The following is a 20,943-nucleotide window of genomic DNA, read 5'->3' as shown; positions in this document are numbered from 1 at the left end:
AGTAGAATCATACAATATAAATATAATTTAAGAAGAGAACCTAAATGAATAACTAAACTAACATTGCCACTTCGTAAATATTATAGCATCATAAGGCCGGTCATCATCATCATCATCATCACCACACAAAGCTTCAATTTTGAAGTAGCAGTGTTTCAGTTTCATGCCTTCATGAGAGGTTTTTACTGGGTTTGACATTTAATGACCATTTAGAATGTTAAATAAATCCTTATCTTTTGTTGTATATTTCCACATTTGCTTTTTCAGTATCAGCACCTGGTTTTGGAAAAGTGAAATTCACTCTACAAAGTAAAAGTATTAGTTTTAACATGAAGGCCTCCTCCTGATTAAAGCTCATACAAAAACACTTTTATCCACAGAGGATTGCAATAACTACAAATTGTACCTGTTCTTTAAAGAAAATTAAACTCTTTTTGCACATAAAAACCAAATAAATTCAAAAGAAATGAAATCCAACAGATGACCTCTCCTCTAGACCACTCAGGACAAAAATCTAAATTTTTAGACCTTAAACCATTAAAGCCATGAAAATACAGCTGCTAAAACCAAGAAAATAACACAAACGAGGGTAAAACTTCATTTAAATCAAACTTTATTCACTTCGTAAAGATCTCCAATAAAGACAAATAATGAAATGAGTTAAAGACAGTGATGAGACCATAAACGAGGAGACAGAGGAGGAAAGAACACAGATAAATAAGAACAGAGGAAAAGATGACTGACAGGGACAGAGTCAGGGAGAGGTCTATTTACACAGAGACACCCCACACCAGTAACACACTGTGGGGTTGTACAGAAGAGCTAATAGACCACAGAGTCCAGCTAGCAGCGGTACAGCAGTAGGCTTGTTTCTAGACACAGTTTCACTCCTGACGAGCTCCGCTTTAAATCCAGTTTAATTGTCAGCACTATTTTTTTTTTTTTTAAAAACAACCAAAGCAGAAGTGTAAGGTAGGTACGATTTACATGACCTGTTCTTATGTGACAAATCCTGGAAAAAAAAATAAAGAAAAAATTACTGTGAGGCATCTGAGAGGTTAAAATGATGCAGTAATGCTACAAAAACTGCTCAGTAGTCACTTTGTCTAAGAGGGAATGGCTTACAAGCATTACTGACATCTTAAAATGAAGCACACTTAAACTAGGAAACAGAAGGAAGATGTAACCTTTGTGTACGTGGCAGGGAGCATGTGTGGTTCTGAGCATTTCATCGTTGTGCATGAACGTGTGACAGCATCAGATAAACTTGTGGTTGCTGCATGCATGAAGATAAATTAGAAAAAATGATTTAAAAAAAAATAAAGTGGGTGATGAGGCTGAAGTGTCAACAAGTGGGAGGAGAAATGAAACTTATCCAATGTGTGAAAATAAAATAACGACGTGTGTCTTCCTCTGTGGCAGAGACCAAGCGAGTGGAGGCCCTTTAACTTGAAACTCTCCTCTTTTCTTCAAACGACTTCCTTCCACCTTCCTTTTCATGTCGTGGCTCATCTTTCAGAGATTCCCATCCACACTTTCGTCTACTCGTTCTTCTTCTCCTTCTGTTTGAGCAGTTTGTTGATCTCCCGCTTGGCCATCGATGCGTACTTGGTGATGACGCCATGCTGGTTCAGGCCAGGCAGCAGCAGGAGGAAGCTCACTGCAGGGGACAGAAACACCAGCTCAGTTTTTAAATCATAGGAAGTCATGACCAGTTCTTGTAAATGTAGACTTTCATTAAAAGTGCTTGACATTACACTGAAATCTGCATAAAGCCTACATCAATATCTGGGCATATTAAAAAGGGCAAACACAGTTCATTATTATACAGTTTAAGTTTGACATATATGCATCTTTAAAGCAGAGTCCAGGCATTTAATACAGACTTCTAATGGCATCCTAAAAAATATATAATAAATTAGAGTAGTTAGTGGGTGATGAAGCAGATCATAGTCAGTCACGATCCATTCGACTTCAGTTAGACAAACACTGTAAGAGTTTCTTAAGTTCTCTCTGGAAAATAAACAAAAAGCAAAACAAGACACGTTACAATGTGTTGCCAAATATACTCTGGCAGCCATGAACATACCTGGTGGACCCACCCAAGTAAAGTCTATCCCTGCATTCCAGTACCCATACTATCATACCATCTAGTATGCCAGAAAAAGATCAAGTATGTCCTAAAGATTTGGTGCCAAGGCTGCGACAGATATAGAAGCAAGACCGTTGAGGGTCAAGGCGCACCAAGTAATATGTCCCAATTGTATGCAAACTACATGCAACAGTATGTACTTAAAGTAAAGCGAGTTATGCAATTATGAACACACCCAACGGCATCAGAGCCTTCTGTCTGTATGTGATCAGCTGATCGAATCAGTACAGGCTGGTGAACACACGGATTCTTTAATACAGAAAAACAGAACAGCGGGTGAACCAAGTGAGCCTCAACAGAAACTTGATCTGAGATTAAAATAAAGAACACTTTGTTGTCTTGAGTCATGCTCCCTGTCTCAAGTCATTTTCTCTTCAAGGTTTTCCCATCATTTGAATATTTAACAAGTCTCAGCCCATGTAGCTGATGACTGGCTCCCAGACAGCCAGCCAACCTACTGAGTCACCAACTGTCCTTCTCCCTGCAGGCACCTGTGCAGAGGTGACACCGCTCATCCTAGTATGAGAAATAATCCTCGAACTGCCCATCATCCAGGGGAGGCTGGTGGTACTCCCTGTGATTTCTCCTCTTTGAGTCTCATTCATTCACACGGATCTCCTTTTCTCTGCATCCTGCAGATTGTTGGAAACAGTCTCTCACCCTGAATGGGAGCCAGATTACTGTAAGTGCCCTCCACCTACACAATCTTTCATGCAGATGTTTATTCAAGAGGTGAGCAACTATTAACCTACCAGGATGTTAACTGGCCAAAATAAAATAAAAAGGTACAGATCTGTGAGCTGATCTGGCAGTTGCCATCGTGATCTCACTTTGCAGTAAAGTGTGATGAGTTAAATGGTTTCCTGAGAGCATGTCATGAACAATGACCACGCTTACTGAATACTACTGTTCCTGTCTGATGTCTCAGTGATGCAAGTATTGATCTACATTAACGCTGCACTTCTGAGTCACTGCAACAGGAAACTTTGTAGTCATGGGCAGAGCTGATGTCATGGGGAGGGGAAGAAAATAAAAAGCCTTTCAACAGCAGGAATTCTGCAGTTTGTACTCCAGAGTTACAACATACACGCATAACAGTGGCCTCTGAACACACCAACTAGAAACAGTCCTGTTTAGGACTCACTCAGATACCAGCCACTTAAGACTGATTTTTTTCAACCAAAATCCATGTAGTGCTCCCTGAGAAAATAACATAAATGTTGCAAAATGCACCATCACACATAGTAAAAGAAAGTGAGAAATGACTCAAAGTTATTGGGGTCTATTCTAGGCCAAGATCCACACTTTGAAATTAAAACTCATGACAAGCAGTGACATTTGCAGCTGACAAACAACTATCGCTTCCTGTTTCTGCCACATCATGTGTGACTTCTGTCTGATCTGTCATAAACCACAGAAGACATTTTAAAAAACACCAGAAGCTCATCAGTGTCAAACATTTTACTCTGTGTGCTTTAAAATCTCATTGCAGATTTCAAAAGTTTACACCTTCTCGTAACCGAACACTTGTAACCAAAACCCAACGACCTGAAAAATCTTATTTGCATTTTGTGTTAACGACAGAATTCTGAAAACATCTTTAAAAGAAAATGACTGGATGATGATGATGATGATGATGATGATGATGATGATGATGATGATGATGATGATGATGATGAAGATCAGGTCTTTTAACAGCAGGATTAGATTGATTTTGTCTTTGATGCTTTCTCATCATACTCACACACTGTGGCATAATTAAGTGAAAGAAGACATTCAATAAAACAAAAGTCAGTCCAGATACGATTACCAACTCACCAATCAGGTAGGTGAGGAACAGGTTGTGCACCTGCTGTCCAATCCAGGCGACTGCCAGCAGGCTGCTGATCACTGAGGCAAAGTACTGTGGACAGCAGAGAGATCACATGACAGTCAACCTACAACACACCCGACTGCACGCACATAATCATTAAATGAGTTTCAAAGAGTCATTCCACAGATGTACTGCAACATAACTCAATTAGCAGAACATTCTGAAAGAACCAACAAAGCTGTCATTGAATTCACGACCGTGTCTAATAGTGTTAAAGCACACTGTGAAAAACCCGGTTATCACAGACTCTAACCCAGTTTGAGGGTTTCTAAGTGGAGCAGCAGAGCCACATCAGCTGAGGATATTTTTATCCAGGAGCACAGAGAAAGTTCACTATTGTGAAATGAACAGGAAGGCTCCATTTACTGCAAAGCTTTATGGGTGATTTCTAGTGTGTGCTAACCAACAGATTAGTTTCAGTTTTATATATTTTCATTTACCATTTTGGGCTTCTCCTCCTTGAGGGCACAGAGACGTTTCCACCAGCCCACGACCCGACGCTGGGTCTTCACCAGATTACCGCAGATCTCATGGAAACGCTGCTGCTGCTCGGTGGTCCTGTGAACGGGGGAACGGTTGCAGGCTTGATTAAAAACACAACTTGATGCATCCTGGCAGAAGCGATGGATGTTTTTCAGACCAACAGCTCTTAATAACCTCTTCATCAAGAGGAAACTGATGAGTTTATCAAATCAAGACAGCTTTCCTCACTTGTTAACAGGCGTCAAGTTCGTTGTTGCATTAACCTTTTAAACCTCATGACCACATAAAGAAAACTCCCTGGTTTCATCAGACTGTTCAAATCATCTCCACTTGAGCTAAAATGATCAGTTGATTAGTGAATTTATAGAAAAGTTATTTTGTTAATCAATTTCTCTTTAATTTTAAGAAAGAGTGCAAGAAACTCACTGGCTCTGAGTTCTTAAATATGATAATTTGTTGGTTTTCTTTGTCTTTAGCACAGTAAGCCTTTTTAGGGGCTTTATCCTGTTGATTGGACAGAACAAACTGGAGACAAAAGACCTGACTGCACAGTGTTAATTCTTTCTTTCTTTCCTTACAAACTTACAGGGACAGAAGACATGCTGCGTTTCTATGTCACAGTGCTGTGAGACTACAGTGAAGGAGAGTGAAGAGTTATGTCTCGACTGGAGGACAGAAGGAGAGCAGCTGGGAGAGAAGTGGCCTTCACTTTCTGCTTAGCCATCGTTCCGTATTTCTGTCCTTGTTGTCAGGGAGCCAAATGGGGACCATGACCAGACTTTAATAGCTCCGTTCAAACAGACTCACACTCCTGCGATGCAGCGACTCTGCTGCAGGCTCAGTGAATCAGCAGCGTGAGGTAGGCAGCATAATCATAAACTGTCTTTAGTCTGTACTGAACAGCTACACTTTCCCCACATATCTAAAAGTAAATAGTCTATTAAACTCATGTGAGTTACTCATCGGCCCACTTAACTTCCTCCATGACTAAACCCTGACAAAAAGGCAAGTGCTTTTGAATGACTCAATTCAATTAATGTCAAGTATAGCATACAGTATAATCTACCAATTATCTAAATAATTAACTGCTGCTCCTCCTTGAACAGTATGTCTGCGGTTTGGAATGAGCAGCAGTGCAAAAGGGTGCAGGTCACGCTCTGCTGATGAAGGGATATATATTGAGAGGCTGAAGGCGGCTGATAAGAGATGGATGTCCACGACACTGTGCCAACTGCAGGCTGTTACTCTATCCTGTCCAGGGTGTCTGATTCTCAACATCACATACACACAGCTGAGTCAAGGAACTATGTAATGTCAAAGCAGCATGAAGTGGTCAGCTACCCTGTGAGACGGTATTTAGGTGAACACACTCAGACCATCACATTAGTGATGGCACCAACTCCCATTTTCTTCCAAAGCGAGTCTGAAATGGCTCAGAGCAGACGAGAACTGAGATCAAAAGAACCGAGCTAATCTCAAACTGATGATTTAGCTCCAGTTTAATATCCCTATTAACGGCTTTTGCTCTTGGTACCACCGAGAAAGCAAAAGAACAAGGCTCAGATTTCTCCTGCAGCTTCATTTCCAGTACGCTGTAGAACTACACTTTCCCCTCAAAGCGCTCCTTGCAGAGTTTGTTCACACCGATTGTTTTTCATCTCAAGCCAACTGGTGTAACATCCAATCATAATGCATTTTCTAATCACATGCACCATAATATAAAAATAAAATCAGATGGGTTAATCCGTTATTTCTTAGGCCAGCAAAGCCATCCCAAATCTTGCATGCTTAGCGCTTGCAACAAGGTTTTTGTTCTGAAACAAGAAAATCTAGAAAGATTTGATTGGATGCTGCTGCTAGACTTCACAAAACGTTTGGAAAATGACCTTGAAAGCCAAAACAGGAGGGCACATTTTATAGGTGAGAAATAAACATGTCTTTATGGTCTGATGGAAAACCCATTTAATCCCCAACATGACTATTATTCTCAGGCACTCACCACTTATTTGAGCCAAAGACTCTGGGTGCGAGGGTGGGCACCAGGTAGTCGGCCAGGCAGAGCAGCATGACGGAGCAGGACAGCCCAGTCAGCACTGAAGGGTCCAAGTAGTAAATCAGCCTGGGGAAGGAGGAAGACAAAGCAGGCGGTCATGAGTATGAACCAGTACTATGGAACAAAGAGCATTTTGTATAATCCAGGCACGGATTAAAACTTGTTCACTACTACTGTAGTTTCAAAATAGCTGCCTGTTATGAATCAGAAATCCCTGCATGTGTTTGCTGTAATGTTACAAGATGATACACTGACTGATCCAGAGGTAAAGAGGCTCAGTTACATTTTTACATTCCTGTTTAGGGAAATAAAAAAAGGATTGTTCAGTAACCACACAGTGTTAGTGTTCTAGTTATTTCCTGCAATGTGACCCAAGAATTGCTCTGACAAACAAAAGAACTTTAGAATTTACAAAATCTAATCTGGTATAATCTACATGGGTTCCTTCCAAGTTTCAGAGTGTGTGCGCAAAGCTTAACATTACAACCCAGCTGTTTTAACACTTTCCTCCATCTGTGATTTGGATTTTGAACCAGTGTAGAGCAACTTATTGATGTAGGATACACTTTGTCTTGTTACAGACGTGTCACTGCTGAGAGGGAGGAAATGTGTGTTATGCCAGCTATGTGCCCCTGTGTGTGTGTGAGCCTGCAGTGCAGCACACAGTAAAATGGACTCACAGGAAGAGCACGGTGGTGCCACCCATCAGGGCTCCAGGGAACCAGGGCTTCTCCCAGCGCACAACGCGATCCCCAGCCAGGATCACCTCACCCCAGCCCTGCAGCTGCTCCTCCAGCTGGGCCGTTTCCTGAGCCTCAACATAAAATCACAAACATCACCAACTGTTCCTCAAACTCAACATTTCTATAATGTCAGCGCAGCTTGGGAGTGAAGAGGGATCTCTCATATTCATTCTCGACAATCTGCAGTAGACTCTCCTGAAAAGGGGGATGAATGCTGAGAAGTCTCTGTCCAACATTTCCTATTTTACATAAGCATTATCAAACTGTTTGGATGTCATATTATATAATTAATCCATTTTGCTAATCTATGATCTTACGGTGCATCTCATGGTGAAACCGAAGGCAATTTTCACATTATTTGACATTTAAGTTTTTGTAACCTCTTTAATTACAAAAGGGGGAATTAAGGTAATATCCGTTTGCCTTGTTGCAGACATTTGTAATTCATCGTCGTAAGTGCTCGTGAAAACTAGCTAACGCTGGCTGTACCACTGCAATATGTTCTGAAGAATATCAATGTATTAATGTTAAAAGTCAGAAGTCTACGATGGGTGTGTGCCTTTACCGATAAGCAAGGGATCGATAACGGCATTTGTCGTTAATGATGTGACTGTGCAGTTTAAGCCTCAACGCAGGGAAAAGGAAACGAGCAGCGGTAACCGCACCGCATCTTTAATCGCGTGGAATTGTAATTATTCGATGTCATGCATTCTATCTTAGTAGAAGGGCTAAAAAAGTTCGCGTTAGAGGCCAGCTGCAAGCTTGCGAAGGGTAAACGTCCCTGTTGAAGCTAGCTGACTAGCTAGCTTAGCTGGCAGCTAGCGTTAGCTGATGTTAGCTGACTTCGCTGTCACCGTCATAGCCTCGCGGTGGCACCATGACGGATGGTCGGATCAGCGATTAAAGCCAACTCGCTAGTTAGGTTGGCGGTACAAAGTTCACGCTAATTGAACAAATGTACACATAAAGGCCATCTTTGACTGCGTGAACACCATCGTGTTAGCAAGCACAGTTTATGCTAACTTTACAGTTGCAAACACACCCTTTAACACCGACCCCTTTAAATTCGCAGCAATCGTTTGGTTAATACTCACTAGCATATTTGCGCTTTTGTTATCGCCTTCAGCCATCGTTACTGATCCAGCGTCGGTTGGGATCGTATAGTGAATTTCTTTGTATATTTGGAGGAAAACGACCCCGCAGAGCAGCTGCACGCCTCCTTCACTGGCTTCGGCGTCACTAACGGTCGAAATTTGACAGGGTGCCTTTATCTCAAAATTTGCGTCAAAATTAGCCCATGGCATTCTGGGAAATGTAGTTTTGTGTTCGTTATGTCAAGGACAAGTCTCATGGAAAAGATCACACTAGTCTTTAAAGTCGCGTTTTCACTCAGATACAATAGTATAAATCTAAAAAAAAAACAAAAACAGATAAATATCACAAATACTGTTAAAAAAAAACAAGGCATCTTTATATCTCAAGTAGGTGGACGTTGAGTTATTTCTTTGCCACAGAGGGGCACTGTTTAACAATGTAAGGTAAGCCTTGATCAACACGACCAATCTGCTGCTGCTGCGGAGGCACCAACTAAAAAGGATCAGTCATCCTATCAGCTTAAAGTAACTGAAACAGCAATGACAAACTAATAGTAAAAGTTGCCTTATTTACTCGTACAATACTATCACGTATATTCTGCTTCAGCTTTACTGAATATGTGATTTTAGCCCTATGATACTAACACAAATTCAGATATTCCAACCAAACATTTTATCATCACATGTATGTAGATAGCTTCTGGTGCGTATTTTATTTTCAGTTTATTTAAGAATTGCAAATATACTTTACAGGTCTGTATAAAGAAAAGTTCAACATTCTTAGTGCAATTGAACACCAGCAAACGGCCACAAACAAAAAAAAGTAAAAGACAAATTTGAATTTAGAGGTCTCCTAAAGGAAAGGAGTTCATTTGAAATAGTAATAGTATTTGAGTAGTATCTGCCCATTTCTGTTTTTTCAGTCCAATCTTTTGTCAGTGGAAGTCAAACATGATTTGAAATCTGTATCTTTAAACATATAGCAGGAGGTCAATATTTCAAGCCACTTGAATAAACTAATATTCTGCTGAAATGATAATTGAATTAACTACACACATTTCATCTGGGGAGATCTGGACTGTCGGAGCATAATTTATGGATAAAAAACTTAAATTCTGATCCAACAAATTGTACAACTTCGCCCCCAACACGTGAACGCAGCGCAGCTCAGACGTCCTGTGCGCCTGACGTCATTGGGTTTTCATCGCGTTCCTCCTTTAGTTGGAGATCACACCAGTTAGCCGATAGCTAACTAGCCACGGAACTTGATTTGTCACATTTGTAAAGACACATTTGTTGTGAAGTCTGTTTCGGTTGCTGAATCTTCAGGACACTATCTATCGCCAGATTCCCCCGACATCGTTTTCTCTCCGTTCCCGGAGAAAACAGTGGTACGTTACAAATACGTTAGCTAAATGCAGCTAGTTAGCTTAGTTTGGAATTGTTCGCTACGCACAAGTGTGGTTTGGGGGCCTTTAGAAATGAAGCGTTATAGCATTGAATCCGTCATGTTGCTTATTAAACTAAATGATACCGCTGTGAATAATCCACGGGTCGCTTTAAGTAGTCTTAGATAATGTAAATTAGTATTTAACGTTAGTCATCAGAAATGTACTGCTGTAGATTCAGACGTAGCAACAGGCCCATTCTGTTGCACGTGCTAATGCGCGATAAAGCATATTTTATTTTGTGTTACCTCACAAAATGTGAACTTGGATGTGTATTTAGACCTGGATTAACTCAGTGTTTCATAAGACTTTCAGCATATACGGCACTTTGTATGAAAGGCGGGCCACACACCTCACACAAACTGGCAACACAATGCCGCTTGAATTTAAGGTGTTTCTGTCGATGTTTTAGTGATTTAAAGACTCTGCATTGACATTATCATTTATATAGTGTTGACAATTAACCTGATATAGCTTACAGTACATTCAGGTCAACGGTCGTTGTTATTTATGTCAGCCATTTTAGAATACCAAGTCCCTCTATTTAATAAAATGGCAAAGTAATAAACTTCAGAGGCTCGGGCTGATGGCTTTTAGTTGCTATACATAACATATATTTATTTTCTAGAATTAGAATTAATTTAGTCTTGATCCACTTATTTCTCTGTATTTTGGAGATCTTACTATGTGATGACTTGTGTTAAAAGTAAGATCCTGGAGATAATTATGGCTTCAAGCAAGAAGGATGATCACCAAATCCTCCCACTATCAGCCTGCTCATAGTCACTAACTACCACCCTCATCCGCTACAGAAAGACATGGAGGGTTATACTTCAAATCAAATTACATTTTCTTTTCAGGAAATAAATGCTGATTAATGCCCTTGAAAGTCCTTATGTCTTATTTCTAGGGTTTGTATTAAATACTGAAAAAGAGATGTTGTCAGTCTACCCGCATACTGCATCTCTCACCAGTGTTCTTTTTGCAGAGCCATGTACAATGGGATCGGCCTGACCACTCCGCGGGGCAGCGGCACCAATGGCTATGTGCAACGCAACCTGTCGAGCCTGCGGGTCAAAAGGCCGCGTGATGAGCGCGGTGGTGACCGTGATGAGAAGGACCGGGAGAGGCTGGAGAGTCAGCTCAACAGGCAGCCCAACGCCGACATCCTGGAGCACCAACGGAAGAGGCAGCTGGAGGTCAAGTGTGCTGAGCTGCAGGACATGATGGAGGAGCAAGGGTAAGAAAAATGCTGTACTAACAGACTACACAGGGTTCTGCTGACACAATGGAGTTGTAATCACCACGAGATAAATAAACCATTGCTGCTGCCCAGGAGTTCAACACAGTTATTGAAGTCCAGGCTGTAAATGGCTGTGTAGTGTCTTTAACCCTGATCCACAGCTATTGATATATTTCCATTAGTGATTGCTTTGTTGGTTTTCAAAATATATTTGGTCTCTCAAGTGTACGTACAAATTGTGTACTACAAGCACCAGAGCCGAAAGTATAATTTTCAGATCTGTCTTGTGACAAACCTAAATAATGAATGTATGCCAAGCTGCATGTCCTCTCATTGTGAAGGCTCTGACTTTGACTGAACTCTCTCGACAACCAGCACTTACAAAGTCAACAGGAATTATTTTCTGTATTTTATCCTGTCATTGTTAAAGCTCTAATGTCACGTATTTAGATGTTTTTATTATTATTAATTTGTGGATTCATCAGTTCAGCTTGTTAAAGCGTCATCTGAGTGTCACAGAACTAAGGAATTTGTTTTGACCTTTTCCTTTCAACCATGTGAGGCCGGCTTTCATGTCATTGTAATTTAATGATCATCACGGGGAAATCGGCTTCTTTAATGATTTACTCGTACAGATCTACTGTATAACAGGAACATGGAGTGCACAGAAGCTTTTTACCGGAAGACCCAAATAAGACCAGTAGCCAGATTGTTGCTTCTAATTTGTACAGTATTTAATACTCTTCTCTGTTTGATGGTCAGGTACTCAGCAGAGGAAATTGAGGAGAAGGTCAACAGTTTCCGTATGATGCTGCAGGAGAAGCAGGAGCCGGCTCCCACCACCAATGAAAGACCAACGTAAGCACAACAAGAAGCCACATGACTTGAATTCAAAGGGGGAAAAAAGACATTTCTGTTGGAATACAAGTTAATTATGGCCACAATATACTTTGATATTCTTGGAAATTGTTAATTACCTTTTGAATGATTGTGCAGCCCGAAAAGATGCTAAAGCCGTTTGCTTATATAGATTGAAAATATTTGAAAATGTTAATATTTCATTGCTCCCCTATAGAATACTGTCTCATCCTGTTTTAATATGTGCTGTAATAGTTCTTGATTTAAAAAAGAAAAAAAACAGAATACGTTTTGAAAACATGAAATGTGATTGTCAAAGTCTTTGGGCTGAAACTGCAACACTGATAATATCAAATGTTGTGCTGTGCCACATTTAGAACCTGGTGCATCTCATCAGTTCATATTGCACAGGGTCAGTAAAACAACGCTGTGTGGTTTGTTCTCTCTCAGGGCGACAGAGACTCATGCTCTGGCTGCAGCCAACCAGCAGAAGAACGACCGTCTTCGCGCTGCTTTCGGCATCTCTAGCGACTATGTGGACGGATCATCCTTCCAAGCTGACCGCAAGGAGAAAGAGAAGGAGAAGAGAGAGCAGGAGCGCTTGGAGAAGGAGAGGCTGCAGCAGCAGAAATATATGTGAGTATGATGAGCACAAAGCATACCCACAGTGCTGAATGTCATATCATATTAATGGCTCTTACTCATTTCAGACAAAGTAGAAAACTGTTCAAGTTCATTTACTGCAGTGAATTGTCACTCATCGCTCAGCATTGTTTCTGCTCCTGACTCAACGTCTGTTGCCTTTGTTCTTTCAGGTTGGTGGAAGATTCAGACAATTCTGATGCTCCGCCCAAGAAGCGCAGTCGAAAGAAGAAGAAGAAAAACAAGACCAGAGACAGGTGAGAAAATGAGCATGAGAGCAGAAAAAGGTTCTAACATCCCAGAACAGTCGGACTGACAGTTTTTTGTTCATTCTGTCGGCAGCTCAGAGAGTCCATCTCCCTCTCCTCGACGAGAGAAGAAGAAGTCAAAAAAGAAGAAAAAGAAACGGTATTCTTATATTATTCTTTCTTCAAACTTTTCTACTCATTATTTTTTCCTTTTTTGATACTGGTTATTCACTGCAAATTTTTCTGTTTCAGTGATGCATCAGAAGACGAGGAAGAAGACAGGTGGGTGTTTTTGAATATCTGTCCTGTCTCACACGCAATTGGCAGAGCATTGTTGCTTGGTTCTTGTCTGGGCAGGTTCCTACTTACAGAGTGTTGTTGGAAAGAATCTGAGATGTTTTCTTTTGGTCTGAGACCTGCAGCTCCAACTTTTTTATTGAATATCTATTCAGGACAACAAACCTTGATTTTGTTGCACAGTGACAAAACAAATGGTGAGAATAATCAGTCGTGGTTTATAATTTTTCCCCTCTACCCATTTTCCCACTCAAAGTTCCTCAGATGAGAAGCAGAAGGTGTCAAAGAAGAAAAAAAAGAAGAGTGAAAGTTCAAGTCCTCCTAAAGCAAAAGCAGTGCAGGCCAGGAGTGTGTCCTCCAGCTCTGCTCACAGGTACGACACTGTAACAACACGATAATGATATAATAAAAATCTGTTTTTGTTTCCTGGAACAAGTCTGATTGCTTCTAATGAGCTAGGTTAGAGGTGAACAGATCTCTGTCTGTTCTATTTGATTAGTCCGGATTTGACTTTAAGTTTTTGTTCGTTTGTGCAGTAAAATCTGTTTAATGAAATAATCTGCGTTCATTGACTGTGATAGCTAAACCTGACAGAGCTGTACAAAAAGTGCAGCAGTTTCCTCAAACCAGCCGGAAATTGTTGTGATTAATAACAAATGTATGAATAATGTTTGTGTTGAATTTAAAAGAAAAAGAAAAAATATTTTATCTATTGAAAAGTCTGGAAATTTGAGCCGTATTGTACAGAAAATGTGAAGGAACTCCTCGCATCAAGCTGTGGACTCCCTTAAGGCATCAGTATGGGGTAAATTTCAGAACTGATAACTAGCAATGATAAGAAAAAAAGAAACTCCAGGTGTGAAAGCAGCCTCGGCTTCGTGTTGGGACATTTGCATCAGCTGTTTTTTCACTGTATGTTTTTTGAATGGTATCAACAGCCCGTCTCCGGCTCCACTGAGATCACGTCAACAGGACCAAAGTGCAAGAAAAGCTGAGGAGGGTAGAAAGGGGAGGTCACCAGACAGGAGGAGACGAGACCACAAGGAGCACAGCCCGCATCTACAGGGAGGCGAAGGGGTAAGGCAAAGGTTTCTTTATCTCACAATAAACTAAATTCAACTGATTTATTTTATCACATATAGGTATTTTGATTCTGTGTATAATGACACAACAAATGTTTCCTCTGTCATCTAGAAGAGGCCCAATCTCGAGAGAGAAAAAGAACGACCGAGTGAGACAGAGAAGACCTCCGCCAAGAGGAGACATGACTCTTCGTCTCCTTCACCTCCACCACAGATGGAGAAAAGCAGGGAGAGGGAGAAAGGGAGAAGATCAAGGAGCAAACCAAAGGAAAGTGAGAAAGGGAGGCGATCCAGAAGCAGAGAGATGGAGAGGAGGAGGCGTTCCAGGAGCATAGAAAATGAGAGGGAGAAAGGAAGGCGTTCAAGAAGCAAAGAAAAGGAGAAAGAGAGAGTGAGGCGGTCCAGGAGCAGAGAGGTAGAGAAAGGGAGGCGTTCAAGGAGCCGAGACATTGAGAGAGGGAGGCGTTCAAGGAGCCGAGACATTGAGAGAGGGAGGCGTTCAAGGAGCAGAGACATTGAGAGGGAGAGGGGGAGGCGCTCCAGAAGCAGAGAGATGGAGAAAGGAAGGCGGTCGAGGAGCAGGGAAATTGAGAGAGGGAGGCGTTCAAGGAGCAGAGATGTGGAGAAAAGGAGGCGTTCAAGAAGCAGAGACGTGGAGAAAGGGAAGCGATCGAAGAGCAGAGAAATTGAGAGAGGGAGGCGTTCGAGGAGCAGAGACGTGGAGAAAGGGAGGCGATCGAAGAGCAGAGAAATTGAGAGAGGGAGGCGTTCAAGGAGCAGAGACGTGGAGAAAGGGAGGCGATCGAAGAGCAGAGAAATTGAGAGAGGGAGGCGTTCGAGGAGCAGAGACGTGGAGAAAGGGAGGCGGTCAAGAAGCAGAGAAAAGAGGGACAAAGGAAAGGAGAGTGTTCCTCAGAGGACCAGACATGACTCCTCCTCATCTCCTTCTCCTCCACCTAAACAGGAGACTAGGAGGGAAAGGAGCAGAGACGTTGAACGGGAAAAAGACGGGAATAAACAGGACAAAAACAAGAGACACTCCTTGTCCCCCTCACCTCCTCATGAGAAGGAGAGGGGAAGGAGGGAAAGGAGTGGAGAGAGGGAGCGCAGGACTGAGAGAGACTCACGGGTGCAAAATGACAATAGGAGAGACACCGGGAGGAGGCAGGAGAGAGATGTTTCTCCTTTCCAACATAAAAATGACAGGAGGAGGGACTCCCTGTCCCCTGCCTCTCGCTCACCTGTTCCTAATGGGCGTCAGCGACAAAGAGAGGAGGAGAGGAGAAGAGAAAAAGAGAGGGACAGCACTAAGGAGAGGGAGAGGCATCTGAACAGGGAACCAGATAGAGAGCGAGGTCAAGATGGAGGCAGAAGGAGAGAAGAGGCTCTCCAAACTTCTGCAGAAAGTAGGCGAGATGAATCTCGACCTGCGGAGAGAGACCGGAGACCAGAGATGAAGGAGAGCCAGGAGAAGAGGAGCAGCCCTCCAAGAAAGGAGAAACGTGATGACAAAGCAAAACAGGCTGAGAAAAACAAGGAGAGCAGCAGCAGCAGCAGTAGTAGCAGTGGCAGCAGCAGCAGCGGTAGCAGCAGCGATAGTGACAGTGATAGCTCCTCATCTTCATCTTCCTCTTCCTCTTCCTCATCATCCTCATCCTCTGATGATGAGGGCAAGGTGAAGACAGCCGGGCCAGTAAGGAGGGAAAAAGGTAGTCCCCCAAAAATTACACAAGCTGCCATTGGAGCTGCAGTCCAAAAATATTTAGCCAATGGTAGAAAGGAAAGTCCTGCTTCTGCTCCTGAGGGCGACGGACAGAGACGAGTCCAGAAGGAGAGAGAGGGAGGAGGAGACAGACATGAGAGGGAGAAACCTCCCCACAGAGCTCCTCCAGACAGTTACCCATCCCGGACAAAAGGTATGGAGCGGTACAGCCCCACACAGGTGGACAGTCCCTCTCCACCTCCTTCCCCGTCCAACAGAGCTAACACCAGCAGAGGCACCAACAGGTACTCTCCCTCTGAGGCCGAGACAGAGAAAACCAGGGGGGAGGTGAGAGTCAGAGAGAGGGAGAGGGATGTAGCCAGGAGGCCTGCAAGGTCACACTCTCCGGCCCAGAAAACCTCCACCGCCTCACCAGCCCGTCGCACTCCACCAAGGCAGTATCAGGAGTCCCCGGGTCGATTCAGGAGAGCTTCTCCTCCTCCAGCCTGGTCAGAGCGAGAGAGAGAGAGGGAGAGGCAGAAGAACAGGGAGAGGGAGAGAGAGAGAGAGAGGGAGAAGGACCGAGAACGTGAGCGTGTTGCCAGGAGGAGCAGGTCCAGAAGCCCGAGGAGGCGAAGCCCCCCCAGCAGGTAATATGAGAACCTGCATTTGCTGGGTCAAAGGTATATTTACCTGTAGTTGTGTTTATCCATCTAGATTGTTTTGTTATCAAAAACCATTTTCCAGAAATCATAATTTCATTACTTAAAGTGATCTAGAGAACACCCGCCACGTGTTTGACCACTGAGAGAGCTGATGTTACAGCTGAGGCAAGAAGGAAGCCATTACTGTTGTTAGCTCAAGCAAACAGTCACAAACTGTGACTCAGTAACTATAGTTGATGCTTTTACATATGTTGTGTTCTTCATTCCATCAATGGATTTAGGTCGTAAGGCGTTGATTTTTACCTTTGATTTTAAGTTCTCAGTTTGATCAGATTTTAGTTTTTCACATCTGGATTTGTAAAGATCTACAGATTATTGCTTTTATACATAGAAATCTCATTTAGGTATTCAAGTTTTTCTTGATCAGGGTATTTTACAACAAGATATTCAGTCTGTTACAAGTTCAGTTTCTCAGATAAAGAGTTTATTTTTGTCAGAAGAATAACATTTTACAAGCTAAGATTTTTTTTAAGTGAACAGTTAAGGGGAAGCCATAAGGGAGTACATTTTAACAGGCTGAAATGTAAGTTAATTTCCTCTGGCATGTTTTCCTCTCCAGGTCCCGTCGCTCTCCTTCTCCTCAGCGGCGAAGGAGGAGCAGTCGCTCCCTCTCCAGAGAGAGAGAGAGAGCGAGGGAAAGAGAACAGGAGAGGATCAGGCAGAGGGAGGTAGAACAAGAGAGACAACGGGAAAAGGAGCGTTTGCCACCAAAGGTTGTTCCCCAGCCCCGCAGGTCCTCTTCCTCCTCCTCATCTTCCTCTAGCTCCTCCTCTTCCTCTTCATCCTCACCTTCACCGCCACCAGAGAGGAAAGACACAAAGACGGCTCCACAGAGAGACAGAAGGACAGAGCAAGTGGATGAGAAGAAAGAGGACAGAGAGCAGAAAAGTCGCTCCTCTTCCTCACAGGCCGCCTCCAGAGACTCGTCACACGCTCCAACCTCAGGTAGACGAGGCTCCCAGTCGGAGTCCAGGCGCTCTGATGTCACCTCCAGAAGGTCTCCCGCCGGTAGCCAATCAGAAACCAAACAGCCATCACGAGATCCAAGCAGGAAGGAATCACCAGTGAAAGCCCCTCAACCGTCAGATCAAACAGTCAGACGTGAGAGCGCTGTCAACGGGAAGGAGGCAAATACCAACAAGAAAGTCAGCAGGAGCAGCAGCTCCAGCTCCTCTTCTTCGTCATCCTCCTCCTCCTCTTCCTCATCTTCATCCTCCTCTTCAGACAGTTCTGACTCTGAAGTGGAGCAAGTAGAAAAGGGGTAAGCAGGAGAAAGTTGAGATACATTAGATACAGGAAACACATTTTTATAATCAGATGATTATTAAACAATAAAAACGTATTCTGACTAATGAAAAACTATTGAATAGTTTATCAATAATTCCACTTGTTACTCTTTTCTTTATAACAGGACAGAAAAAGCTCAGAGCTCTCCATCCTCATCCTCCTCATCAGAGAATGAAAAGGAGTCAAAGAAAAAGAGGTAAGAAAAAAACTGAACCAGACTGAAATTTATCAGCTTTACTTGGAAGAACATTTAAAATCAAACTAAATATGGTTGGATGGAAGCAAACTGTAGATTCAAGATGCTTAAGAAATAATATTTTTAACATTTTGAACTGGAGCACATCTGTTTTTATAAAACACTGCAGTATCACTGGGTCATCTTCTATTGATTGGCTATGAATCAGCAGCTCTGAGGGAGCGTCCGATGTCAGCAGCTTTTACCTTTCATGCTGCGTTTCAAAGATCCGTCTTATCAAGGATACTGTGAGTCTGTGAACTTTATCTGAACAAAGTCAAAAAACAAACACAGTGAGTGCTGCTCAGGTGTGGAAAATGGCGTCCCTCTGGTGCTCTTCAGTTTGGAGATCTTGTTTGTTCAGAATCGCTGAAAAAGTCTGAGGCACTCAAGAATGTAATACTGTGTTAAATCATAACATCAGTAGAAAGATGCCTCGTGGTTTCAGCCATTAAGGCTTTCATCAGGACATAGTTATTCACCAGATTTTAAGACTTGTGTTTTCCTCTCAGCCCTGCCAGGTCTGGTAGGGTGCCTGCTGATTCACTGAGAGATTCTCGCTCGCTCAGTTATTCTCCTCCAAGACACATGAGAGCAGCTCTGCCCTCGCCCAGTCGCAGGTCTGTAGCTCTGCCATGTTTTAACTGGAAACCTCAGACATTAAAGTGATGGAGTGTCAATCAATAATTTGACGATGATGCTGTGATAGTGATGCCGCTGCACCGAGTCACAAACTGATTTATTTTCTTCTTTGTCCGTCCTGGTAGGAGTGGCAGCAGGCAGTCACCGAGCCGCTCATCAAGCAGCAGACGAAGGAAATGAGCTGACAACTCGCGACGCTTCACTTCTTCTTCTGTGTTTGTTTCTCTGGTTCTGAGCCACCACACACGTATCAACAATGTTTGTTTTATAAGCAGTGACGACCAGAGGCTGGCTTGTACATTTTTTATGAGCTGAATGAGAAACGTAGACATTCAAAGACACAAACACAGCAAAGTAAAACGTAACTCTAACAATGTCCCTCTGTACTTGTACTGTTGGTTGCGTTCTACCCTGTAGATATGAGCTGTCTGTATTTTGGTTATTTTCATGTAACGGATTCGATTTCCATTTAATGTGAGCAGAAACTGAAACGTGGATAATTTCTTTGTTGAAAATGGTTAATAATAATAAAATGCAATTGTACATTTTATTTGTGTTGAATTTGTCCCTGTTGGTTATTGAAAGATGTTAAACTTAAAGGATAAGGTTTGGTGATATTTAAGCCGGCTAAACTAGCAATGAATATATCCTACTAACAAGCATTTTGTGTTTATCCAAATCCTTGGACATGTTATTCCTCTCTGGAGGCTCACTGCTGAACTGGGCGACATGTTCTTTCATTAACAATGAACTATAATTTAGTTTGACTCAACACACACACTTCACCATCCTGCTGTCACAAATGCTCATTTGATCACTCAAAAGTCTTCCCATTTGTCTTGAAACTACCTAGAAATATGTATTATTATGCCATCATGTAAAATTGCATAATTTGTGTTGAAAGACTCAGTATCATGTTAGTTTTTTGTATCAGTGGGATTTATTTCCAGTAACAGAATTGTAGAATATCACGAGGTTTGATATTTCTGAGTGTGAACAATATATAGCTCACGTTAACTGTTGACACGGCAGATACAGTGATGCTCTGTAAACGGGAAGTTTTTTAACTTTCATCTCGAGGTGACCGAGAGGAATTATTGTGAAAATCCTGTTTAAAGGAGTTTTGGCTCCAACAAAGCCATGTGTTAATATTGTCTCTGCATTACATTTAAATGTATTCTAAAGTAATTAAATTCAACTGCAGGTTAAGTCAGCTTCACATTGAAACTGACGTCAGAGAGGAAATTGCATTGGGAGTTAAAATGTGGTAAGACTCACAGAGAGAAATGGAAAATTGACATTCGATCAATCACACTATGGAATCTGGATTGGTGATGTTAGTCCAATATCTCGTAAGTGAATTACATGAGTATCGACACCTGATAGTGATATCAGATCAGATTGTTCCCAACTTTTTATAATTATATAAAAAACTGGAAGACTGAGTTTGTTCTTCTTTCATCCGTGTTGATCCAATATTAAAGAAGTGTCATGTGTCAAAGGAAGATTTTAGGTCTTGTGCTGCTTTAAATCCTTAAAAAAGAAGAGTAGATTATCACAGTTTTATTTGGGATTCATTCTAAAGTAGCCCCTCTAATGTATTTCTGACAGTTTTACAACTTGTCCAAGCCGTTTGTGTGATGGTGAAACAGTTCTGTGGACGGAAAGATGACTCAGTGCTGACCAGTGACCGGACGCTGGTTTTTGCTGCTGCTGCAATGTTGAAACTGGGATGGCGACATCAGTGTTAGGTGTGTCTTCATTGACAGTTTCATCGCAGCCCTTTTGGAATGATCCTGGTCTCATAATGATGACAGCAGTTTTTAAATTCAAGACTGAGATGAGATAAAATCCTCTAGTTCAACAGGAACAAAACAAAATCCATCAAATGTGGTGCACATTTAGAATTAGAGTAAATGTCTTAAAGTATCTGACATTGACTGCACAATTATCAAAAGTATTTTTGTTTGTCAAGAAATGTACTTCAGTATCTAAGTTACAAGTAAAAGTAAATTATACTTATGTTTACATGTTTGCAAACCAATTATTGACTTGACCTGTGTGTGTTTTTGTAATTACAGTGCAAATCAACTAAATCAGTTAGAAAGTGCACGACTGGTACTTTGACTCTGATAC

At 42.0% G+C, this 20,943-nt stretch overlaps 2 protein-coding genes across 4 annotated transcripts; one reads left to right on the top strand and one right to left on the bottom strand.

Moving 5' to 3' along the window:
* Positions 1-596: 596 nt before the first annotated feature.
* Positions 597-8,559, bottom strand: arl6ip1 (ADP-ribosylation factor-like 6 interacting protein 1). The gene is made up of 6 exons (XM_037088237.1): positions 8,399-8,559; positions 7,242-7,375; positions 6,508-6,627; positions 4,466-4,583; positions 3,971-4,055; positions 597-1,660 (listed from the first exon to the last, which is right to left on the bottom strand). The coding sequence occupies exons 1-6, from the start codon at positions 8,432-8,434 to the stop codon at positions 1,542-1,544; spliced, it is 612 nt and encodes a 203-aa protein (XP_036944132.1). The 5' UTR covers positions 8,435-8,559; the 3' UTR covers positions 597-1,541.
* A 987-nt stretch (positions 8,560-9,546) lies between these two features.
* Positions 9,547-19,357, top strand: srrm2 (serine/arginine repetitive matrix 2). 3 transcript variants are annotated; one of them, XM_037088180.1, is made up of 15 exons: positions 9,547-9,789; positions 10,835-11,086; positions 11,852-11,947; positions 12,398-12,583; positions 12,763-12,846; positions 12,932-12,997; positions 13,090-13,119; positions 13,391-13,507; positions 14,073-14,211; positions 14,329-14,981; positions 15,048-16,568; positions 17,203-17,904; positions 18,055-18,126; positions 18,678-18,785; positions 18,933-19,357. In XM_037088180.1, exons 2-15 carry the CDS (start codon positions 10,839-10,841, stop codon positions 18,985-18,987), a joined length of 4,077 nt encoding a protein of 1,358 aa, XP_036944075.1. In that variant the 5' UTR covers positions 9,547-9,789; positions 10,835-10,838; the 3' UTR covers positions 18,988-19,357. The 3 variants fall into 3 exon arrangements, with proteins under 3 accessions (XP_036944075.1, XP_036944074.1, XP_036944073.1); XM_037088179.1 differs by having other exon boundaries at positions 14,329-15,014; positions 15,081-16,568; XM_037088178.1 differs by having other exon boundaries at positions 9,548-9,789; positions 14,329-16,568.
* The last annotated feature ends 1,586 nt before the right edge of the window (positions 19,358-20,943 follow it).

This window comes from Acanthopagrus latus, chromosome 23 (assembly GCF_904848185.1).
Source record: "Acanthopagrus latus isolate v.2019 chromosome 23, fAcaLat1.1, whole genome shotgun sequence".
Lineage (NCBI taxonomy): Eukaryota > Metazoa > Chordata > Actinopteri > Spariformes > Sparidae > Acanthopagrus > Acanthopagrus latus.
The sequence above is the reverse complement of the archived record's forward strand: the minus strand, read 5'-3'. Positions and strand labels throughout refer to the sequence as shown.